The sequence below is a fragment of the Trematomus bernacchii genome, unplaced genomic scaffold (genome assembly GCF_902827165.1).
Source record: "Trematomus bernacchii unplaced genomic scaffold, fTreBer1.1, whole genome shotgun sequence".
Taxonomy (NCBI): Eukaryota; Metazoa; Chordata; class Actinopteri; order Perciformes; family Nototheniidae; genus Trematomus; species Trematomus bernacchii.
The window spans coordinates 9356119-9382228 of NW_022987714.1; the positions used below are offsets into that span (position 1 = coordinate 9356119).

The 26110-nt window shown below is 39.6% G+C and overlaps 1 protein-coding gene across 4 annotated transcripts; it reads left to right on the forward strand.

The window, feature by feature from the left end:
* Positions 1–40: 40 nt before the first annotated feature.
* cpt1ab (carnitine palmitoyltransferase 1Ab (liver)) lies at positions 41–24482 on the forward strand. Of its 4 annotated transcripts, none has more exons than XM_034141599.1 (19): positions 41–58; positions 6849–7013; positions 8025–8167; positions 9766–9937; positions 10573–10674; positions 11125–11262; positions 11424–11501; positions 12948–13055; positions 13758–13845; positions 16072–16267; positions 16942–17130; positions 17230–17335; positions 17620–17736; positions 18501–18665; positions 19177–19308; positions 19600–19752; positions 22222–22335; positions 22576–22668; positions 22762–24482. In XM_034141599.1, the coding sequence occupies exons 2-19, from the start codon at positions 6873–6875 to the stop codon at positions 22843–22845; spliced, it is 2319 nt and encodes a 772-aa protein (XP_033997490.1). In that variant the 5' UTR covers positions 41–58; positions 6849–6872; the 3' UTR covers positions 22846–24482. The 4 variants fall into 4 exon arrangements, with proteins under 4 accessions (XP_033997490.1, XP_033997489.1, XP_033997488.1 ...); XM_034141598.1 differs by lacking the exon at positions 41–58 and adding an exon at positions 3826–3927; XM_034141597.1 differs by lacking the exon at positions 41–58 and adding an exon at positions 3827–3931.
* Positions 24483–26110: the final 1628 nt, after the last annotated feature.

Below are 26110 nucleotides of genomic sequence, written 5' to 3' on the forward strand. Positions count from 1 at the left end.
AGGCGGGAGGACTCTCACTGAAGGAAAGTTTGACACAGAGGAACTGACATAACACACGGTCGGTAAGCCATTTAACTGTGTTTTTTGTACATATACGGTACTTACATTTTAACAAGAGGTAGTTCCACCTTTCTCTCCCCATTTTGCATCTCCTGCAGTTTTGCTATACATTCCACCAACACGAGGAGTCATCTTTAGTTGAATTAAGTTAGCTTACGTTACAATGCTAATTGTCACGTTAACGCTAACCACGTACCGTAATTTGTGCACTTGCTTAATAGCTTACTAGTTTCAACTTTAAAATATGTATTTATGAGGAAAAATGATCGTTTAAACTCAAACTGTCACGATAATGGTGATACTGCGCCCTCTGTTGGACAAATACAAGACACACATGTGAGACTGGGATGTTGCCTCATGAGTTATCGAGATCCAGGTGTGTTTGGCTTTTCAAATTCTTAAAATAAGAAAAGGTTTAGTTAGTACGTTCCTCACAAGGTATGTCTTTAATGTGGGCATAAACTGAAGATATTTAGCTGACTCTCTAGCCCCCTTTGGGACTCGAAGAGATCGAAGAGATCTGTTCAGAATCAGAATACCTTTATTAGTCCCAGAGGGGAGATTTACGTAGTTACAGCAGAAAAAAGAGCCACAGACAGCTTAATGTTACATAATTATAATTACATATGTTACATGCATTAAAAAGTACTAAGTTATGATATAATAAAAAATATATAATAAAAAAACAAAGAAAATAAAAAGTTACATAATTTTCAAAATGTTCAAAATACACATCCTTTAACAGTTCTTAGGATTTAGCAGCCAGGTATATAGCACATTTTTAACGGCATATATATATATATATTGCACATAGTTGGTTGGTATTTAGCAGCAAGGGTATAATACCCAGTGTTTCACAAGCAAATGGGAATTGTTCTTCGTTCTTTATTAGGATCCCCATTAGCACTAACATGAGCATTGGCTATTCTTCCTGGGGTTTGGCTTATAACCATCATTAAGCCAAACATAAAATAATACAATCCATGATTGCACATACCCACAGACACAGATATTGTAATGTATGATACAGAGATGTTCTTTAAGCAAACTTTTGAAAAGCACTCTGGAATTCCAGCTGACCATGGCTCTGTATATTACTGTTTACTGTTTTATATTGGATTAAGTTTTGGGTAACATGAACCTTCCTTCTATTGCATGTCGTGTTTGATAGTTATGTTGAGCCAACTGCAAGATAAATTATGTGCTTAGTGCGTCACTGTTATTGAAAGCAAACGATTCAGAAAGTAGTAATTATCCTTTTGTGTAACAAATATATGTTCTTTTTGTTTATCCCCATCTTGTTACTCACCACATTTATCTTTTAAGCTGACTAACCTAGCCCCATTATGACACATCCCTTATACCACAACAGATAATGTATTTAACAGTGATAAGATTAAGTGATAATCATGGAAAGGTCATGTCACAGAAACTACATTGTTTCACCGCATATGTACCCTGTTGAAAACACTGCTCTGTTGTGTGTCCACTTATAAATACAAGAGTGGAAAAACCATTGACTCAGACAGATCAGTGCCTTTGCTTAGTATTGGCCCACGATATGCAACTGAGTGCAACAGTGCCCCCCTGTGTCTGGATGCACTTCAAGCCCTGTGCTGCCTTTCTCTCTGATTCTGAATAGATTTACCTCCTATGAGGTATTTTTGTGGAAGACTTTTGAAAGGTCTACGTAGAAAAAGCACGTCAAGCTCAAATGTTTGCTTTTAATAAGGCCTGTTGCCAGACTTTCTTGCTTGACCAGCTCCTTTTTCACAGCAAACAGTTGGAATTTTCATGGAATAATGCCCAGATGTAACTAAAAACATGTACACAGTCAGCAGGAGTAATACCAAACCCCTGAAGCTGTGACAGCTTAGTGGAATGCATCCTTCATCAATGTGAATAAATAGGTCTCTGCTTTCCCTACTATGGCATACGAGAAGTCTACTGTGAAAAGACTGAGTACAGCAGTGCTGGGAGTTGGCTGTGGTCACAAAACGTATTAAACGTCAAAAGGGTGTAGGCTTCCCATCCTCAAAGGGGCAGTAAAACAGAAACCTCAAAAAGACGTCTTTCAAGCAACTCAGTAGCTCGGGTGGCAATGGGCCACAATTCTTCCAGGTTACTTAAGGAATTATGGTTCTAGTCATTTCTTGTCAGTACTGGAACGAATGGCTCGCTCTGTGTTACTCACCAGTGGTTTGCAAAGAGGGGAAGGTAGCAAGAAGTCTGTTCTGAGGGCAGCATCAGAGAAAACACATGAATGTTTATTAGATAGCGGACATCCTAGTTCTTACAATTATACGGTGGCCCTGAAGTGCAAGGCACCACAGCATTTCAGAAAACACTACAGCATTTCAGAAAACACAACAGCGTTTCAGAAAACGCCGCAGCATTTCAGAAAACGCCACAGCATTTCAGAAAACGCCGCAGTATTTCACAAAACGCCGCAGTATTTCAGAGAACGCCACAGCATTTCAGAAAACGCTACAGCATTTCAGAAAACGCTACAGCATTTCACAAAACGCTACAGCATTTCACAAAACACTACAGCATTTCACAAAACTGTGAATGCTGTGGCGTTTTCTGAAATGCTGTGGTGTCTTGCACTTCAGGGCCACCGTACAATTACAGGAAGTTATTACAATTGCCAAATGTGTCCCCCTGCATTGTTGTATAGTTTGATGTAATGCAATTATTTATATTGTTACAAATCTACATCTTACATTTAGAGTTCAAACACAATGTAAAAATCATTGCCAGACCACGAGAAGACATTCTTTTATTAGTAAGATTATGGTCAACATCATATATATATATATATATAGATATAGATATATATATATATATATAGATATATATAGATAGAGATAGAGAGATATATGATAGATATATATATATATATATATATATATATATATATATATATATATATATATATATATATATATATATATATATATATATATATATATATATATATATATATATGTATATATATATATATATATATATATATATAATATATATATATATATAAAGGAGAGTACTACACAACATTTAATATGAACACTGCTTTATATAATGCCAATAATAAAGTACCTTGCTGTTTTATAGACGTGTTACTGAGCTTGGTATCACCTTTTTTATGTGTTTGTATTTGAGGGATACAAATCAAAGCATGTGACAAGTGTAGTTTTGGCTGACAATGTATTTTAAAACTGTGTACAATTGTCAACCATCAGAGATTTGTGATAACACTTATATTATCTCTAAATATATTAAACCATTGTAGAAAAGATTGCAAATCAGGGTAAGACTGTTTTATGCCACTGTTGGATGTTTATAGGATTTTTCTGATATTACATCAACCAAAAACCCATTCCTATTTGCTTATTTTATCGATACACTAAATCTAAATTCCACAACAAATGTTACAATAAAACTGAGATTTAAAGACCTAACATAGATAATCGTACCCATACTGCCCCTTCTATTGGACTCTATTTGATTGTCTGGATATTCTTAACATCTTGCCTATCATCTACACAATTTAACAATATGGGTACATGAAGTAGGCCTACTGGGTGGTGTATGTGACGTCATTCTCAGCAAGATGTATTTCCAATTCTCACCTGCTGCTGTCCTCATACAAAACATACCTTGTATCACAAAATACCTCAAGGGGGCGCTGTTTCTAACGCGACGTCATGGTTCTTTCGGCCACTTGACTAAGAAAGGGGGCAGGCTGTATTCAAGTCTGTCCTCTCATTCATTGCAGAGTGTAACTCAGTCCCCGCCGACAGCCAGGCCGTGTCACATCCTCGTCAAAACAGAAAGCTCAGCTCTCTCTGACTGACAGAAAGGGTCGGTGAGTAATAATTATCCCTTTTCTGAAAGCCTCTTGACTCTCTTTATGCCCCTCTCGGCAGTTTTGGAAGTAGCTGTGAAAATATGGCTGCAGGGTATTTAGGGAAAAAAGAAACATGGCAAGCTAGGCAATCACCTTTAAAAGCTGTCGTTATCTCTGCGCAGTTCATGTCAGTTTGTTGTATTTCCGTGTCGGCGCAGTGCTTTAGAGCTGCGCGCCGCGGTGTTTACATGGCGTACAGTAGGTTTCGACATTAGCATTGACATTACCGGGCGGCCTGTGGCAGTCAGAAATTAAGTTGACAGGATCAACGCTAATTGTGAAAGTGGAAACTATGTCTCGAGCGTAACTGTCTATTGTCCTCACAGCCATGCTATTGGTTTTTAACAGCAGGTTGTGGAAAATGCTGAAAAGGCCTCTAGTGAATATCTGCATTAAACATCTACCCTGACTTTTTTGTATTGCGAGCGTTAAACGGTACCTTAGCACCCCTGTGTTGTTCATAACATAAATGTAGGCGAAAGTCCAAGTAAAGGTCATTCATTGACAGTTACCTGGAAGCTCTATAACACTACATACAGTTGTATTACTATAATAACAATAGTATAGTATCGCTTGTCTGCAGTTATAATGTGTGGTAGTAGCAAAAGATACATTTAAAAAGGTGTGTAAATGTCACTGCTAGTGAAGGTCAGGAGATTCGTCATGGTGTCCTTCTTGTGAGAGCATCATAAAAGTACAGATAGTACCCGTAGTTTATTTACATGTGACTGAAAACGCTTGTTATTTTTTTATTCATAAATAGAATATTGTATTGACAACGGGGGGTGCACACTGGTGACCCCCTTTCTCCTAGACCACGTGGGAAAGATAATTAAAATAGGCTAATGCAACAAATGTACGCGTTTGTGTGTAGTTTCATGTTAAATGATATAGTAATGACAACAGGCTTAAGGCTTTATGGAGTGGTTTATGTGGTTTTTTGGTCAGAATCAATTGCAGATAAGGTTGACTTAACGTCAAGTGCTTGAAGACTTGGGAGGGGAGTTGACATAATTTATTAACGCTATCAACGGCTGTGTAACTGCTGTAAAGTATAGAAAATGAACAAACGCCTATTATACAATACCCAAAATGAACAATCTTTTTTTGGTTGGCTTTATTGTGACCACAGTGGGATATACCTGCTAGCATGGGAGGATTTGTGATTACTATGTTGCCAGTTTTACCCGGTTTCTAAGCGGCGCAGTGCTGCGACCTTTCCCCTAGTTTCTGCAGCACAGGGTGGATCATGTGATGCTGGAAAGTAGCTGGGGGAGGGGACTCACGCCTCAAACTGTGGATGGTGCTCCTTCCGAGGACTAAAAACGTAGATACGTGTCCTGCTTTCAGAGTGCTCATTGAATAACATAAAAATTGACTGTGTAAAGAAAAAACATTGCTTTCAGAAACTAAGAAGAGGCTGCAGGGAAACGTTGCTGTAATCTTATTGAAAAGCGAAGAGAAAACCTAATACAGCAAATCCATGCCATAGGATGCAAAACATTAACCTCAGTTTAACGATCTATATAATCAATGGCCAGTTTTAACTTGCCCACTCGTGAGGTACTTGTTTTTGCTTATGTGGTTATTGTATTTCCTACTGCAATTGAAGGCAGCTGGAAACAGCAGGTCCCTCACAACGCCACAGTCAACCAGGCATTATATAATTCAGGTGGTATTTACTTCACACATTCTGCTGGTCTCCCATACCAACGGTGGTCAAATAAAGGCTTAACCATTGTCATTTGAAGCCAAGACATGGGTTCTGAGTCTGTGAAACTATAGAAAATGGTGGTCATATAGTACGTCTAAAATCTCTGTCATTTATTTAACTAATCTTAAAGCATCACTTATATCAGTTAACATTGTATTTCACATAAAAACAAAATATGCTTTCTAACATTATTTAAACATGTTATAGTTTAATTGAGGTTTGCCCATTAGAAATAAAATGATCTTCAGGTTTAAAAAATAGATGCTACACCTGCCTAACCGGTCCAGTGATGAGTACCAGTAATGCAACACAGTCACCTCCCAGTGCATCTCCTCTGGTGTCAGCTTGCAGGATCCAGTTCAGAAGATACAGTAGCCAAATACAAAAACATGCATGTCAAGCTGATTTATGAAGGACCTAATTGTATTCAAAATACATCACTTCCTTATAAAGGATGCTGCTTTGTCATTCAATGTTAATAAACAATAATCGTTGTTACAAGGCATCTGTATTGCAGTTAAAGAACACAGTGTTGCTTTGTACCAAGTATCTGATGTTATGTTTTTAATACATGCCCTTTCGTTCCACTGCTTTCTCACACGACAGCCTTTAGAAAGTATACAAATGGGACTCTAAATGAATCTTCTCCAAAAAGCTTACCACAGAATCAAAACTAGATAAAGTTGCGGGCAAGACCAATATCATACAGAGAATATAACAAATGTGGTTTCAAGACTACAATATTGTCTCTGTAACTCAAGACTTCATGGACACTCAACAGTTTTGCCTCTGAAAGTAAGCTTGCATTTATCCAGTCACTCCGTGGTCTACTGGCCAGTTTCCTACAAAGAGCTTAAACTGAATAAACCTTGGAAATGAGGCAACCTGCAGTGCCTTCGAGGAATAACAACCACTGATGTCAAAGAACTGTGACAGCCAGGAGCATGTGAATAGAACAGGATGTTCCAATTTTGTCCTGAAGACAGTAATGCACAGCCTTATCACGATGTCAGCCTGTGGTGATTTGACATTGTTGAGATCTACTCATTCTTGTAGTTCGTATCCATATTTACTTTGTGATTGACCTTTTATGATTGCTATAAGTCTTCTTGTAACTGCCTCTTAACTTACTCTATTATCTTGCACTTCTTCTGCCCTCAGTGACCCTGTGCAGTACAAGCCACCATGGCAGAAGCTCACCAGGCGGTGGCCTTCCAGTTCAGTGTTTCCCCCGATGGCATCGACGTACAGCTGTGCCACGAGGCTCTGCGCCAGATCTACCTCTCTGGCCTCCACTCCTGGAAGAAAAGATTCATTCGCTTCAAGGTGAGAGGTGTTAGACGTATGGAGAATAAGGTCTAGAGGGTTTCTGTACAATATGTGGGGACATTGTTGATGATCTTTGACTGAGTTACTACCAAGTATAAGTCCATATTAAGTTTATTAGCAAACATTCCATTTATTTGTGTTAATCACCTGATCGAGAAGGGAACTTTGTTTACTCTTTGGAGGGCCTTAAGATACAGACATATGTTGAAAATGTTGTTGAATGCTTATTATATATATATACACACACACACACACACACACACCATCACTTTAAATGTTTTCAGCATATATATGTATTCCATCTGGAGTGATTGACTAATATCGGTTACTCAAATTGTTAAACGTAAACAAAGCATATGTTTATATAGAACTTATTTATGTCCTTGGAAAATAAAACCTTAAAAAAAAGGCATGTATGGATATTATACCTATTAATTATTCAATACAGATTACATTTTTTATTTAATTTACTTTATTTAATGTTTATTATAACTTATGCTTTCACATTTGTAATGTGTGTTTGACTTGTGAAATGTCAGAGTGAAAGATTGGGTTTCGAAGGGCACCTGTTTTGGGTATCTGTGTTTGTATACGGATTTCTTGCTTTAAAAAAAAATGTCTTTACAAAAATAAATATTGAGGCAATAAACATCATCTGAGGGCTGCAGTAATGCTTACAGTCATTTATCCATTTTATCTTTATCTGACTGTTAGTCTTTTTTTTACTCGCACACGATTAGCTAGCAGTGACCGTAACCTTCCTGGGAATGCTCAGTGTCATAGCCTTTGGCCTAGTTGTGTGTTTACACCATACACCATACAGGGCCACTCAAACCCAAACACCTCCAGGCGTTTTCACACATTCCTTTTCGTTTACTTTGATTTATGATATCTCACACAGGTCAGCAGGATCCAAAACAAAGTGATATGAAAGCACTTGTTGTATTAACAATATCCTTATAGATGATTTGCCCTCTGTAACCTTCCCTTTGGTTTACCTCTCCACAGAATGGGGTAATGACTGGTGTGTACCCGGGCAGCCCTGGTGGGTTCATGGTTGTGGTTGTGTCCTACATGTCCTATAATAAATATAACGTGCTGGATCCCTCTCTGGGGTTGATTGCCAGGCTGGGTCAACACGTACCCATCAGGTAAGATCTGCCTCGCATGACATGATGTTTTTTTTTATGTAAGTAGACAAAGAAAGCCAAAAACCTTGCATTTTACACACTAAACCAAAGTTATAGAACTAGTTGCGATAGAGCAAACTATTGTCGCCTCATGTTGCGTACGTCCTGCTGTAAAATTCACACTTAACCACACCACAAAGACTACAGCCAACATCCAACTCTCCAGTACCTTCTGCATCTTTGTGAGAGAAAATAACTCTGCATAACAGCATGGGGTTTGAAACAGGAAAAGATAGGGCTGTAAATAAATAAGATATCCGTGTATTAATCAGAATAGGTTAAGAGGAAAAGTGAGAATGTGTGTGACCTCTTGACTTTAGTTTTTGTTTGTTTTCCTCACATCCGTTTATCTTCCCGTGCCGTGATTCCCATACGCTTAACAGCCAATCAGAGTGATTATTAGCTGACACCCTCTGCGGACGGTGCAAGACCCACCGCAGAAACTTGGCGGTCTGCCGATTAATAGGCTTGGTGTCAGGGCCTTAAAACAATACAAAAAGGAGATTTATTCAAGTCTAGACATAACCACCATGCTAATTTGTTCACAAGTTGGCTCAGTGTTCAAGAGGAAGTCCCTAAACAAATAAAGTGATCATTCCGTAGTAGGAATTTGGCAACAAAATAAAATGGGCGTGAAGGAAGTTATGAATTATGATTACAAATCCAACATGTGAAAATGCATCATGTGGACAATTGCATAGCAATGGAATGCATCTTTAAGCTTTTATTACATTTATACAGATAGGCACATGCCTCTGGTATTTACGAGGTGCAGTTGTAGATTGTAAAATAGATGTTATTTCATTTTTAGACATTTTGTTCCAATTGTCTGCCATGCCTCATCTTTATTGTTTGCCAACAACGCTGCTCATGTTTGGTGATATTATGCCAACACTCCCTGTCCATATAAAGCCTCACTTTATCTACAATGCTGGGGATTTTCCCTCAAGTGAAGGACATTGTTCATGACCGTGTTGTTAAGGTTATTGTTCCTGTGTCTAATGTCTAAATTGTTTTAAACACTGTTAATTACATAAAAGCCTTGCCTCTCCATGTATGTGTATAACATATATTATCAATGTCACCGGCTACACTAAGTGGTAAGGATAGGAATTTTACCATTGACAGTTCAATCTTAATGTGTAAGAGTTTTTATCCTTTCAAAGATAAATGTAATACTTTTTTGACCATGACTTCATGTGACTTTGAACTCAGCCAAGTCTGTATGCTGCTATGTGTCATTATTGTACAATGTGTCCATTGTGTTGTTGTAGTGGACACTCTCATATATTCACAAGTTAATCAAACTTGAAAATGTAATGTGTTATTACTTTGAATGCCATATCTTTACATTGTTCTTGTTTTTCCTTTAGTCAGTAAAGTCATATTTCCTATTAAAAACAATTTCCCATACTTTAAACAAAAAAGTGTTGCTTTGCTACTCTTATATTGACCTTCTCTTCAAGGTTCAAGGTTCAAGGTTCTTTATTGTCAAACTAACATAACTCTGTGTCTTGTCCTGGTCACGCCTCCCTCTGTCCCCCCTTCTCTGTCCACAGTCAATACATATGTGAAGACAACCAGAAGATAGTTGGAGGGGTTCTGGTGGGCACGGGCCTGTGGGTCACCATAATCATGGTTATGAGGAATGTCCTGAAGTGCCTGTTGTCGTGGCATGGCTGGATGCACGCTCGCCACGGCTCTGTGCCCTTGTCTACTCGTTTGTGGATGGTGAGACAATCAATGTCCTCCTCTGTTCAATTCCCTGTAGAGCAAACACAGACAGGAATGTCTGGTGCCATTATTCATAACAAAGAAGTACGTTTTTGCTTCCTCGTATGAAGGACAAGCCAAACATATGGGAGTCAAGAGTTAAAACATTGATTGTGTTTGTATTACACAATTCCGGCTAACAAGGGCTTAACAGTTCTTGATTTAATAGGATATTATGAGACAGGTTAAACGGTTTAAACTGTCCTGTGTTTAACTAAGGTGCTCAACAAATTATTTTGCCCTTATGCTCTTTTTTCACTTGTTAATCTAATTTGATGTAAATGAATCGAGGCCTACTATGCATTGCTGTAGGTCATTCATTTCCTGTTGAAGTATGTCTTTTAAAGATACCACAAGACTTAAGAATATTAGGTCCTATTAAAGTGATTATACTGAGAGACACCATTTATTTTTGACTGATAGGACAAAGTTCTTGTGTAAAGTCTTTGTCAGACCATGTGCTGGTCTTTGTTATATTAACCCACTTGTTACGCTTTTGGACTTTGCTCCTGACCCCGACGCATTCCAGGTGAAACACAGAGTGTACCCTTCAATCCTCCTTGTCCTCTCCCTTATCTCTTGTTTTTGTCCAGTTATTAGTGAAGGTGTTCTCTGGCAGGAAGCCAATGCTCTACAGTTTCCAGAACTCCCTGCCCCGGCTTCCTGTGCCCAGTGTCAAGGACACCTGCAGTCGGGTAATTTTCACCTGCCGTGTTACTTCCTGTCTCGTGTGCACAATCTTTCATGATGATAACGATCCTAGCTAATGGACTGGAAACACATTTTTAGAAGGCTCAGCATTCGTAAATGTTTAATTTGAATAACCTCTTTTGAAAGAATACATTTAATACCACTGAACTGCATGTAACATAGATAAGGGGTCTATATGTGCCCTGAAGTAGTACTACGTTTTTGGAAAGAATGCTTCTCTACTTTAAAGTGTGCCGAGTCACATTTCTTTACATTTCAGTAAGACTCTTTGCCTGAGGCTTAGCCATAAAACACACTGGTCCTCCTGTCTCCCATCTGTCGGGGGGGAAGAAAGAAGAGATGACCCGTTTTCTGTCTTGTCTGCTCTCTCCTTGTTTAAAAAGTGATTAGACTTTGCATCCCTCTTTGTGACTTCCCTGTTTCATTGTTAATAGTACCTGGAGTCAGTGCGCCCACTGATGGAGGATGAGCAGTATGAACGTATGGAGGGCTTGGCTAAAGACTTTGAGAAGAACCTGGGACCCCGATTGCAGTGGTACCTCAAACTCAAGTCCTGGTGGGCCTCCAACTACGTGAGTTACAAATAATTCCTTCCCGTAATCTCTTCTTCAGCCTTTTGTCACAGTTTTGGAAACTGTCCCGGGTCAGATTCATCTAAAAACAATCAAAGAAAATCAGTCTGTCTAATGTCTCCCGTTTTCCTTTCTCCTCTCCCTCTCTTTGTGTTGCACAGGTCAGTGACTGGTGGGAGGAGTATATTTACCTGAGAGGCCGTGGGCCCATCATGGTCAACAGTAACTATTATGCCATGGTAAGACATCTCTAACTGAGTATATGTTAGCAATAATGGCTCAGCCTTTTTCATTTAAAGTTTAAACAGGAAGCATATCCATGTACGTTGTGATTCATTCTCTTGCTGAAGGTGTGTTTTAGCATTTTTAAGCTCTCTCCCCACATCACTGTTTTTTCAGGAAGAGTTAAAACATGTAACCATACCTGAGAATTGTTGTTCTACCACATTGTAAGCTATATATAATAATAACTTCCGATAAGAGTATTTAGATATAACTATGTTATGGCATACTGATAGTCTTATCTTATGCGATAGCTGTGCTCTATCGATAGCAAATGTTTTTCTATGTAAGGACACACTTACATTCCATGCATCGTGGTCTTAGGGGAGCTCATTACAACATCAGCCTCACAGTCTGGGGATTTACAGCATTTTGCTAAATCACTGCCTTACAATGTGTCCTTATTTTAACTCGTGCGCTGGTCGATTGCTCAAAATCTGTGTCTGTGTTTGTAATCCCAGTAGACCGAGTGAACCAAACAGAAATACTAGGGTAGAACTAAGGGTCTATAACAGTGAGTCAAAGGGCTGTTCCTGCGTGAGAGAGTATATGATTAGTCACTCTTCATACAGACAGAGAATCTGTTTTGTCTGTGAGCAGTTATCAAATAGTTATATAAATGAAGCATGCCAGAACAATGGAAATGTCAACAGAAAATTGGATCTCTTATGCTTTCTAAGGAGGTAGACATGGTATAGATCAGTGGAACAAAACTCGGCATGCTTGACATAGCAGGTGATGATAGCTACTGTATGTGCACATAAAGCCCTTGACCAAAATAACAAAGGATCTATGGCGGCCTTACACAGTGACGCAGTTGTATTCATGGTGCTTTCGTGGTCACGTCTTATGCCCTTTTCAGGGTTCTTACGGTCATTAAAAACCTGGAAAAGTAATGGAAATTCAAAATGCTAATTCCAGGCCCTGGAAAAGTTATGGAAAACAATATTTTTCCCAAAGTTTTGGAAAAGTCATGGACATTTTACAAAAATTGCATCAAATATAATTTATATTTTATCTAATCGCCAAAATAGTAATACTATAATGATAATAAACACTGTATCGTATAGTAATGAAACGTAAAATGGCATTTAACTGTCGAGGTGTTTTGCTGGTGAGAGATTTGAGTTGCTTTAGCGTGTAGAAGCTAGTAAGCCTATTTGATTTGTTTTAGATAGGCACAACATGTTTCATATGCAGACCTTATTTTCCTGTTCCATGTGGTACCGCTGAGAAAGAGTAATTTTTTTGGTCATGGAAAATTAGGTAAAGGTCATGGAAAAGTCATTGAAAATCATTGGTGAAAAAGTGTATGAACCCTGCCTTTTGTTTTCAGGACATTGTGAAATGTTAGAGATAATGTAGGCAATTATGAATTGCTAACTATTAATCTCCTCTCCCAGGACTTCCTGTATGTGTTCCCCACCTCCATCCAGGCTGCCAGGGCAGGTAACGCCATCCACGCCATCATGCTCTACAGGAGGAAGCTGGACCGAGCCCAGATCAAACCTGTGAGTGGAGAGCTGCTGTGTTTCCTCACTGTTACATTCCTTAAATGGTTTTGTTAAGCTCTGGTAATCCACATACATTGTGAAAGCTGTGATATAAATAGCATTAGCATGTGTTTGACCATATCAATCCTATGTAAATGTTTAACTTTGTCCTTTATTGATTAACGGCTGTTATCTCAGTTTGTCTTTTAAGTTTACTATGAGAGCGGCTTATCTATCACAGTCTTCTTGTGTACTCTCAAAAGTACGTTTATTATGTCAGCAACGATTATGTAAATATTTCATATTATCCTCAGCTCACTGTCTAACTCTGACTTTAGAAATAGCCTTTCCCTGGACTTTTTGTTTGTCTGGACACAAGAAGAGCTGTGATTACGCAAAATCGCATGCATCATGTGAAGGCTTAAGGCTCGATGAATGCTGTGCGATTTTACTGACACACATCAGTGTCATCTTTCCCCGCTCCTGTGTCAGTCTTTTTCCTTTAGAAACCTGCATGACGCTTGAGTGCAAACTCTGTATTTTCATTTGCACAATCCTGACACACATTGAACAACATGTCGCAGAAATACAAACTGATCTCCATGAAAAACACATTGACATTTATACAAACCAATGCATGAGCTTGCTGTGTTACACAATCACATTCAGTTGTCTCTGTTTTACTGTTTTGTCCCTTCGCTGTGTCGGACGCTGCGTTAGATTTACTTGCTGGCAAACAAGATTCCTCTGTGTTCGGCTCAGTGGGAGGCGATGTTTAACACCACACGCGTCCCAGGTTTGGAGACAGGTAAGAGGAGGGCAGATCTCCGCCCGTGCCCTTGACACCTCTTCCCCATGACCTTAGCTATTCATGCGGCACCAGCCGTTGGAAACCCTTACCGCCAGACTCATTCTCAACAGCGCAGCCCTGAAACAATCCTATTTCTTATTGGCTTTTAGTAGTTTTCTTTGGGTTATATTTAAATGTAAACCCAACTACATCTTAGTACAAATGTTTCTGCAAATATCAGGGCTATGCTGGTGTGAATGAGTTGGCAGACCACTGGTTTCTGGACCCTGCTCGTGTCTCTTTCCCTGGCAGTCTTCTCAGGTCCCTCCTCCTCCTTAAGGCTGCTTATCAAACCAATCCTCATCGCTCCCTCTCCACCTCATCCATGCTCCTGTCCCTGTAGGTGTTTGTCCGCTGCCGCTCTCGGGGGATTTGAGTGAAATAGTCTGTCATCTCTGTGTGTTTGACTCTCCCCTTTTGCTTTTTTCAGCTCATGCTCCTACAAACTATTCCCATGTGCTCAGCCCAATACGAGCTCATGTTCAACAGCAGTCGTGTCCCAGGTGTAGACACAGGTAGAGTCCTTAGCAGTCCGCCTCCTCCACACTACTCCTACTGTACTGCTCCTTGGGACATTGGTCCGTGTGTTTGAACTAGAAATAATCTGACCACCATGAATAAATAACGCATGTGTGAAGGTCTGTGCACATCCAAGGACTAATGTGCATGTGACTAAAGTTTGACAAGGCGAAACAGCGATAGTGTTAAGGTAAGACCTGGAAATGTCAAACACTGCTGGCGTGAACAAATACATAAAATATTTATAGGTATTGCATCACATATAGTATATACGTTCAAGATTGCGAAATATGTAAAACATCGTAGTATCATATTAGCTCCTGGGTGGTGCTCATTTAGTGTTTATTTATTGTTGTCTACAATGAATACATCTGGAGGTGTATGACGCAATTCTCCTTCAAGAATGTCATGATATGCATTTAAAGCAACTTAAATGAGAAACTGTTTTTTTCCATTCGTAGAACTATAAATGATATATAATGCATGATCAGTGTGGAGAGGACCTCCAATGCATGATATAACCAAGATGAAGACCAGTTAAGTATGATGGCCCATAGCTGGAACCTCAGGACTAAGACAATGAGCTGTGATGTCATCTTAATGTCTGACAACATATTAAGATGTTAATGAGAAACAAATATAAAACGTAAGGCCCTGAAAGACTACGTTATCTCTCTGGCTGTAAAGGATTGATTATGGATAATGATTAGGTATAAAATAATTGAAATGTGAAAGAAAAATGGGAGATTCAGCATTGAAAAATATAAAAGAATTACTTGTTTTATGTTAAAAGATTTGTTCAGACTATTATAGGTTAGTGAAGAGACAGAAAGCTATACATTACTAATCCTAGGAATATGGAAGTTGTTGCTTTTTTTTAGTTAAACATAACTTGTATTTTTAAAGCCAGTTTGGATATATAATGGGCTCACAGTTTTGACATTGCTTGAGGTGCAGGCCTTTTTAACCTGGGTGTGAGGTGTTTGTTGGTAATGGGGTTGGTCCTAGCTTATGTATCCCCTCCCTTGCCTTGCTTGTAATAAGGGCAACGTTTGTTTGAACACCATGAGCATCACCATATCATCATAATAACTGTGAATCAAAGATTCAGCTGGTGTTTTTGAATTGGTTTCTCTGTGTCATGCACAGTGCTGTTCAAACTAACTTTGCCCCAATTTGTTGTATTCCAAACCACCACCCTGTTCGCAAATTACTTTCCCCCTTCATCTCACTTCCCCCACCTCTCATTTCAAGCCGCTTTAGTTTTTGAACTGGATAGCAGTCCCATCATGTAGTTTCATTTTGAATTCAGTTCATTTCGTCCCGATCAAATTTGTATGGATGTTCACAAAAATGTAACGATCAAGTCCTCGAAAAATATTCTGCCCTTCACAGAAACATGTAGATGTTGTGGATGTCACACCATTTCATCTGTGGGACCAGGATCTGGTTACTAACAATTCTACTTTTCCCAGGAATTAAATGCTGTGACATCCACACTCCATCTATACTGATGCCTTCAATTTGTGATAAAATCCTATCCAACTTACATTTTAAAATGCATAAACATACACATAAATCTGCTCTCACTGACGCCACCCCCAACACTCCACTTGTCTCTGTTCTCCTCTTTTTCTCTACTTACAATTGGTCCCTCTCTCCCAGACATCCTTCAGCACATGAACGACAGCAAACACATAGCTGTGTACCATAAGGGCCGTTTCTTCAAGGTGTGGATGTTTTATGACGGACGGCTGTTGTTGCCGCGGGAGATAGAGCAGCAGATGGAAAGGATCTTGGCCGACACATCGGAGCCGTTGCCAGGAGAGGAGCAGCTCGCGGCGCTGACCGCAGGCGACAGGTGGGAGCAGTACAGAGGCAGCTGCAGCCATATTGAGAAAGACAAACAGTTAACCCTATGCATTGAACTATGACAGGAAGTAAAGAAATAAAGTGCGGAAATCGGCTTTTATTGCAACCATAAGTTTCAAGGTTGATTAAGCCGGTTAATGATATGCATCCTGTAGTTATAAAGTGTTATTAGACTATGTAAACACAGTCATAGATCAAATTCATAGGAACAGATATCAAGATTTGCTTAAAAGAAAATATGGATAATGTCCTCCGATACTTTTCAAAATATACGACATGACAACCTTTTTTATCCTTTTAAGTATTACCTGAATATGACACCTTGATATAAACTTAGCTGGACATTTGACTAAAATGAACTCAAACAGCAGTGTAAATGTACTGTTACTTATTTAGTTGACACATTTGTTGATGTCTGTGATAAGCTAAAATCAGCCCCTAATATTGATCCAGATGATGTATTGTCTTAATATATGAAGGTAGGGAAGTATGTGTATTGATCACAGAAATGCACGAAAAGTACCTCCAACCCAAAAATTACAGTTTTCTTACACTTCGGAGAAACTTGTATTGAATAATTACAAGAATAGAAAGTGTGACTTCTGTAAGGCATTGCCTTAGATCTACCTGGTGAAAAAATAAAAACCTGTTATTTGTCTGCAGGACCCCATGGGCCAAGGCTCGTGAAACCTACTTCAGCCGTGGTAAGAACAAGCTAGCTCTGGACATCATCGAGAAGGCAGCTTTCTTTGTTACCCTCGACGACACCGAACAGCGCTACGATGAAGCCAACCCGGTCAAGTCTCTGGACAGCTACGCCAAGTCCCTGCTCCACGGAAAGTGCTACGACAGGTGGGACAGACCAACTAGCTATATTTAATTTTTAGATATTTAAGAGTTTGCAGGGTAAGTTCTATGAAGATAAACTGAAAATGTATTTTTTTCATTCAGGTGGTTTGATAAATCCTTTAACCTGATCGTTTTCAAGAACGGCACCATGGGACTGAACGCAGAGCACTCCTGGGCAGATGCTCCCATCATTGGCCATCTGTGGGAGGTACGGCCATGTCGTTTTTATCTAATGTGGATTTAATGTTTGCATTATGTCGCAAAGAATAAATAAGGAAATGAATACCTTAGATTTGGGTCCTGATGAAAACAATTTTAGGTAAAACAAAAAGGAACATATTCAACTAGCTCAACAAGCTGAACAAGTACAATGGAAAGGGGCAAAAATGTTGGCATGATGGTATTAGTCAAAGCTTTTAAGACAGAAATGCAAAACAAATCACACATGTCCTCCATTTAGCTGAGATGTTAAAACGTTCCTCTGCTTTGCAGCATGTTCTTTCCATGGACCCTATGAAGTTGGGATATACTGAGGAGGGGCACTGCCACGGAGAGCCCCACCCCAACCTTCCAGGTCCTCTGAGGCTGTCATGGGACATCCCTGCTGAGGTAAGGGTTGGGTTATGCTAAAAAAAGATCCAACAACATGTTGTCGAACCACATTAGAAGGCAAAAGTGTTTTAACAGCTGTCCACATTTGAGGGTGAGGAGAACAACTATAACTATGGCTATAAAGAGGATGGAACACCCCAATAGGATGCACAACGATAAGTTTAAATGTGTGAATAACTGTGCAAACTTTCAGAAAGTCTCCTGGAAGACATTTATAGTGACGCACTGTTTTTTACACATCAAAAACGACAGAAATGGTTATTTAAATTATGAAAAGCAGAAGAGGTTCATACCTTGCTCTCTTCCTCGTATCCACACAAAGTGAGTGTGAAAATGAAATTGTTGGTTACAGAAAGCTAATAGATGCAACCGCCAAATTCAGCTGCTGCAAATGTGTGGTGTGACGTTGGTATTAAGCTCATTGACCATCTGAGGAGCACTTTTAATAAAGCATACTGAAAGCTAAAGACTTCATGGTCTCATACACCGGGTTGATATTTGACAGTCATATGTATTGGGTTCCCTCTGCTGGTTTCTTGAAATATGTGCACCACCAGGGTCTGTATTACTTAAAAGACTCACAGATATAGAGAATGGGCTTCTGGGTATTCTTTATTTGAAATTCCACATTTTCTAAACTCATGTTCAGCCTAAAAAGTACTAGTGCCACTGATAAAGCCTTTTTTAATTGTTTTGTCCATGTTGTCAGCGATGCTATGCTGCCTCTGCTCAGTCTAACGTATGCCTGTGTGTTCCTGCAGTGCCAGGAGGTGGTGCAGAGCTCTCTGAGCGTCGCACGGACTCTGGCTGACAACGTGGACTCTCACATTTTCCCCTTCAACGACTTTGGAAAGGGTCTGATTAAGAAGTGCCGCACCAGCCCTGATGCCTTCATCCAGATCGCTCTACAGCTGGCCCATTTCAGGGTAAGCACATTCATCTCACAGTTTTCTAAGATCTTTAAAACAAAAACATAATTACAGTTATATTCATTCATCCATTTGTCCTTTTTTGGTCTTTGCATGTTAGACTTATCGTTATAATAACTAACTCAGTTCAGGGAAATTCCTCTCAAATTCCAGCAGAGGGCAGTCTCAACATGTCATTGAAGACTGCCAAACATTGCCATAGAATGATTGAATTTAAACTTAGTTGAGCTTTAGTTTGAGGCTGTATTTTACTGTTTGTTTGGCAGTTAAAAAAAATGCAAACCACTGCAAAGGCACATATCAAGGGGTCAATAATCCAACATCTTTATAAAGTTGACTATTATTGCTATTTATGATTTAGCTTCAGATAATTGCCTTGGATATCAGCCTTGGTAATGTTATGTATCGGTAAAGTATTTCTGTTATTTATTCCAGAAAGCATTACACATTCTGAAACAACCTCCTGTGGGGTGTCTTATTAAATCTGATCTATTCTCTCTCTCAACAGGACAAGAAGAAGTTCTGCCTGACATACGAAGCCTCCATGACCCGTTTGTTCCGTGAGGGCCGAACAGAAACTGTGCGCTCCTGCACCATGGAGACTTGTGCCTTTGTTCGTGCCATGATCAGAGATGAGACGGTGAGGCCAGATCTCAAATCAAATCAAATCAAATCAAATCAAATCAAGGTTTATTTATAAAGCACATTTAAAAGCGATTTTTGGTCGGGCCAAAGTGCTGTACATGTAATAACTACAATCACATAGAAACACATTTCTACAATCACAATAAAAGACAATAAATTACAACAGATATTTAGCAACACACCACACCTCTGATTGCAGATCTGCTATCAGCCGCTGACTGTTAATGCAGCTTCCAGATTGTGTTCTTCATATGTTTGACCTGGATCTCTCTCCTGTCCATTTCAGAGAGAAGAGCGTATGAATTTGCTGAAACTGGCAGCGGAGAAGCACCAGAACCTGTACCGCCTGGCAATGACAGGGGGGGGAATCGATCGCCACCTGTTCTGTCTCTATGTGGTGTCTAAGTACCTGGGAGAAGAGTCAGCCTTCCTCAAGGAGGTATGAAGTGTGAAACAATGGCTGCTCTATATTTCCCCAAGCAGTGTGATGGTGTAACTATGAGTTACCACAGACCAGGTACTGTGTTCTTATTCATTTAGAACAACAACAATAGAAGTAGCTATGACCTCTTAAACCTTCTACAATTTTGCACTTAACAATTTCCAAGATATGGGTCTCAGCCTAAGTCTAGAATAAAGTAGCGTTATTTAAACAAGTCTAGCTGATTTCCTTTAATTTTGTCTCGTTGTATTGAATTGGCTCAATACATGTTATTTGTTCAACTCAAATAAATATTGCCAAGAGCTTCATAAATGAAGAAATATAACTAATACACATTCTAAAAGAGATGTCCGCCTTTTATTACAAAATGAACTATAGTATAGTCAGGGTGCGTACGGGTGCTGGAAATCCTTGAAAATGCTTGAAATTGTACGAGGTGTTTTCAAGGTTTGAAAAGTGCTTGAATTTTGGGAATGGTGCTTGAATTTGGGATAAAGTGCTTGAAATTGTAAATGCTTTACTTCGCTTTTTAGATTAAAAGAAAATAAAGAAGTCGGAGCGCGCTTAATTGCTTCGCTTTTACATAAAACAGCTCCGCTCCGGCCTTCCCGCGCAATGCGCGTGACCGGCAAGTGTTTTTGTTACGTGTGTGACCTGGGCATTCTGATGAGAGTGATAGATGACAGTATGCCAGGAGGTTGCCGTTTCAACGAGCGTTGGCTAGTAGAAGACAAATACAAGCCATGGCTAAGACGAGGGTCAAGCGAAGCCCAAGAGTAGCCTCCTGCAAAGTGTGCAACAATAACGATGCGAGAGTCTGCGCTGACGAGCCACACACCACACGAAAGGTACGCCGTAGTAGAGCATTTTAGATTAGGCTATCGTTGCATGTAAAATACATGACACTTTTCTCTGTGCGCGGCAAAACAAGCTCGCCAAAATGGCTTCACTAGTCTGGCAGTATTTTAAGTGTCCGAAAATGACAATAAAATAGCGGTATGCAACGTGTGTGTGGAGCAGAAATCCTGCAGCTCCACCCGCTGTGACGGACCGGTGAGCGGAGCAGAACACACATTAAGAGTTAGACCTAACACACTTAGCTATTTTATCTACCTCTGGAACAAGTTAAACTAGTTATAAATATATTTATTCTTCACTGTCGGGTCGCTCATTACTGGATCAGTGAGCTGCAGGAGATACTGACGGGCTGTCAGGAGAGAGAGAGAGGGGGAGAGAGGAAAAGAGAGCGGTAGTAGAAGTACACCGTGTACCTCTGAACTGTAGTGGAGTAGAAGTACACCGTGTACCTCTGAACTGTAGTGGAGTACAAGTACACCATGTACCTCTGAACTGTAGTGGAGTACAAGTACACCGTGTACCTCTGAACTGTAGTGGAGTAGAAGTACACCGTGTACCTCTGAACTGTAGTGGAGTAGAAGTACACCGTGTACCTCTGAACTGTAGTGGAGTAGAAGTACACCGTGTACCTCTGAACTGTAGTGGAGTAGAAGTACACCGTGTACCTCTGAACTGTAGTGGAGTAGAAGTACACCGTGTACCTCTGAACTGTAGTGGAGTACAAGTACACCATGTACCTCTGAACTGTAGTGGAGTAGAAGTACACCGTGTACCTCTGAACTGTAGTGGAGTAGAAGTACACCGTGTACCTCTGAACTGTAGTGGAGTAGAAGTACACCGTGTACCTCTGAACTGTAGTGGAGTACAAGTACACCATGTACCTCTGAACTGTAGTGGAGTAGAAGTACACCATGTACCTCTGAACTGTAGTGGAGTAGAAGTACACCATGTACCTCTGAACTGTAGTGGAGTAGAAGTACACCATGTACCTCTGACTTGTGTTTACTGCCAACCTAAAAGTACCTCAAAAATAGTAATCAATAATGTATTGAAAAGTTATTGGGCTGATTGTTTTATATTGGCTCAGCCAGGTTATATGGGATGCCCAGTCTACGTACAGATGGGTCACTCATTTTGAAATATTAAACTTAGTTTTCTTTTCTAACATTTTTAATTTTTCATCCTCATGTAGAATGCTATTATGAAACACACATTTGGTTGTTTATAGCATAAAGAACATCTGATTTAATGTGAGGTAGGGAAATAATCATTTGAGTATAAGTATGTGTATATAAATATGTAATTTACAACAGCTGTAAGATGCTTGAAAAGCTTGAAAATGCACCTTGAAAATGCTTGAAAAGTGCTTGAATTTGACTTTGGAAAAGGTGTAAGAACCCTGTATAGTAATCATCACTTCTAATTACCATGGCTCGTCAAGTTTACAGGCACATACAATTATTTATTCGGTAAATGTAGATTCATTGTACAATTATTTTATGGAGTAAAAATGCTTCAACATCAGACTAGAAACCCTGCAGCTTGTCAGGAGAACACAGTGTGAGTTTGCTCCGCCAGGTTAAAGGAAACTGTATCCTTCCTGTTCAGGTCCTGTCTGATCCGTGGAGGCTGTCCACCAGTCAGACGCCTCTGCAGCAGCTGGAGCTGTTCGACCTGGTCAAATACCCCGAGTATGTGTCCTCCGGAGGGGGGTTCGGTCCGGTAAGTTATCCCATTGGTTTTGGCATACATTTTAAAGAAGGTTGTGCAGTCTTCTGCTCTTTATGGATGGATGAATATTTGTTTTATCTTCAATTAGGGGATAGCATGTCACACACATATGTTTCCATCTGGCTGTGTTTTAATGTTTAAAAAGGGTCTGTGTATCCATGTCAGAAATTCTCAAATGTAGGAAAAGATTGAGTTTATGAGTCTAAACTCTCCTCTTTTCTCATCCTAAAGGTGGCTGATGATGGTTACGGTGTGTCCTATATCATCGTTGGTGAGAACCTCATCAACTTCCACATCTCCAGCAAACACTCAAGCCCAGAAACAGTAAGAGTTTGACATTTTGAAGGACAATTTTGATTATTTCATTTTGATTACTTGATGAGACATCTTACTTTTTCTTCTTTCACCTTATTTTAGGACTCCCACCGTTTTGGCGGCAACATCAAACAGGCCATGCTCGACATTCTGGATCTCTTCCAGCTCGACAAGAAAACCAAGTGATTGTCCTCTCCATTGGTGGAAGTTTACATTGTGTTTAGCAACAAATGTTTTCTTCACGAAGATTGTATATAATAAAATATTGGATTTTGGGTTATTTTTAAGTTAATTGATGTTACAGAAATAAGGATGATTGAGAGGTGTTTGTCGTTTATGTGTACTGTATGTATAGGGAAGCTGAGATTGTGGTGATATGGGTACAGATAGTGCACAGATCAAAGTTTTTATTCACAGGACTGTTCGCACGGTTGCCTTAGAGACCCACTAATGTAAAAAGGGCAGAAAGGGAGGGGGAAATTAGAGCTCTAGTCTGATTACCACACTAAGAGAAATGTAAGTTAAATGATTGTTCAGTGGCATCATCCAACGTTTAAATCTTGTTTTAAGTTCAGAGATGGTGCAATAGTTTTTGTTCCAATTTTGAAAATCTTTGAATTATTTTAGTTTTTTAGGCTTCATCTGGTCACTCCAATTGCAGCCCGAGTCATGTGTAAACTCGCCAAACTTGATTTTTAAATATCACCAACCAATTGCATGTTGCATGGTGTCCAATCATTTCATGTACCCCAGATTAGAATGTCTGATTTGCTAGGCCGACAACAATGTATCCTGTAATCCGATATACGGAGGCCAGAAGGAGTTAAACAGTTGATCTATGGTTAGCTTTCATGGGGAAAGTGACCTTCTGATCAATGGATCAACGTTGCCTTTCTGACTCAAGTACACAATGTGTTTGTCCTTTTCAGCGGCTATGATTTTATTATGTAGCGTGAAGACAGATCATATTTGTGTGCGTGTGTTTTGTCCTTTTCATTCTCAGGTTTTTCTAACTTGGCCTAGTATTCTAGGGTGCTGGCTATATCATTGGATGACTATTTTATTGTGTTCATGTGCAACAGTAGAAGAAATTGAGATTCAGTAAAATTGTCATGTGACCAGAGGAGCTGGTGTGTCTTAACATGAAGTTTGCCGTGAAGGTTGAGCAGGAGGGGCTGCTGGCAGGGGGAAGACTGACAAACACTGTGTGTGGCCGACATTTATATTTTCTGTTGCTTGAGCGGGTTAACTGTATGTTTCACTCTGTTATGCACTTCATGACCGGTCCTTCTATTATCAGCGAAAAAAGTTGTCAGTTACAGCAAAGTGGTATTTCAACCATCAATATGAGGCTCAGATTTGCCTAATAGGATGCGTCTCCTGTGCCGTAGAACATCTTTTCTTTCTCAGAGTAATGCTTAGAAAATGCCGATGTCAATGGGCTGTCTCATGGAAATGCTTTTCTGTTATGTATATGTTGTCAGTTTGTCACATTATTTATTTTTTCCCCTGTTTTAACCCCTTTATTCACAGTACAAACATGCATATTTGCCAGCTGTATGTGGCAAACGGTGAGCACTAAGTTAAAGCTTTGCTGATTTAGAAAGTGAAACAGACCAACTGCTTCACATGACTCTTTGCCAGTATGTTTTAGTTGTATGACTTTTTATCTCGGTAGACCTCATGTTTACACTGCTGCATGGTTTTTGAAGAAGAAGCTGTATATGTTTGCCTTTTATTGAAATATGGCGTAAAAAAAACAAGCAGCTGATATACCAAAACAAGTTTTAACAATAAAGTGAATGTCAGACAGCTGCATCACCTCAGAGTCTGTTGTCCCTTATTTACATCTGTTGTTTACAGAAGCCCTGAGAGGCAAGTGCAAACAAATTGATGATCCATTTTCTAAGTCTGATGTAACTTGTTTTGACTCCTGTGTTTTTGACATCATTTTTCATCTGTGAAAAACCGGTAGAAAAAGACCTTTTTGTCAGGCTCATTTTTCTTGAGTTTGTTGTAATAACGTTCCATGCCTTACTCACACACGTGAACTATTTTAGAATGCATGGAGAAAGTATAGCTAACCTGGAAGTGAGGGGTAGTGGTGCACAGCCTCTTGGGGCCAAAAATAGTTTTAAAACAACAAACAAGTAAAAAAGAGAACAGTTTTCCAAACAAACTTTAAAAAAACCTATTCTTAAGGTTTAAACACAGAAAACAAGTTGGATGACTTGCCTCTCAGGTCTTTTATTGTCCTTTTTATCTGTTTAAATAATTTTATAATTTGGGGAAAACACTGCATTCACCTCTATTAAAGCAACATTATGTTATTACTCATATTGTCAGTTCCATTGCTCCCAGGAGAAGTGTGTAAGTCTTTATGGCACTAAGTGGAATTTGGTGAAAATGTTTTATGGTTTTCTCTGGATGCATTGCTTTGACTCCTGATGAATTACGGAGTTTGATAGAAAACTAAATTGATGCTAACAGTAGCTGTTTTCAGCTAGCTTTTCAATTAGCCTTGCTACCTGGACTGGAGCTCATAGCAGTTTCATTGCAATCTGCCCTATTGTCCATACATTTAACTAATGGTAACACCAAAGGAAAGGTCTGAATCACCAAAGTCACTAGGAATCTCTCTCTGGGCAACATGAATGTCTGTGCCAAATTTCATAGCAATCCTTCGGCCATGTCACTAGCATCTCCCTCATTGAGAACTTATGATGCTTCAGGTGAGTTGAAATGGCCTCTCAAGCTCAAAGTGCCAGCAATTTGCACCATGACGGTGGTTTAGCCTTGGTTTATTTTGGATGTGAAACCCTCATCAGCATCAGAGGATTGGCTCGTGGTCATGTGTTAATCAGTTTTTCTTAGCTGGACAATTTGTAAACCTCCTGAAACTGGTCTGGTGTGAAAATGAGATCTTTCCTTACTTAGCTCAGTGTTTACTTAATTAAAGAGTAGCTGGCAGGCCATTGGCCAGGTGGCTGGGCACAAGTGTACGGCACCAAGAACCAGTTCCATCTCTGAGGATATTAATAACTCCCTCTACTGGGACTGCTCAGTGTATATTGCTACATGAATTAAACTGAAGACTTTTAAATGCATCGTGAGATGACAGATTTCAAAGGAGGGTGTAGCAGGAACTGATTACATGTGACAGTTTTCCTCTAGCTCCTGTCCACCACTTGCACACACTCTCTTTCTCACACACTCACACACACCTCCACAATGGTACACCCATCACTCTGCCCTGGGCTTCCGATAGCATGCTAACATTTCATGACTGCATTCCTGAGGTCTGCTTCCTCATCTACTCTGGGAACCTGCAGTTTGGCTACTTGTTTTTTCAAATCAAAAGCATGACGTGTGTCCTGTCTTTCTCTGCATTTAGCACGTTTTTATTCATATTAACTCAAAGGAGAAAGGCAACTCTTCTTTATTTAAGGCC

What these genes read in the sequence shown, in the direction of transcription:
- cpt1ab (XM_034141599.1), top strand. Translation starts at nt 6,873, where the DNA reads ATGGCAGAAGCTCACCAGGCGGTGGCCTTCCAGTTCAGTGTTTCCCCC. An exon ending in ACCGAGCCCAGATCAAACCT is followed by an intron (nt 13,056 to 13,757) that starts GTGAGTGGAGAG and finishes ACGCTGCGTTAG; the next exon opens with ATTTACTTGCTGGCAAACAA. An exon ending in TCATTGGCCATCTGTGGGAG is followed by an intron (nt 17,336 to 17,619) that starts GTACGGCCATGT and finishes TCTGCTTTGCAG; the next exon opens with CATGTTCTTTCCATGGACCC.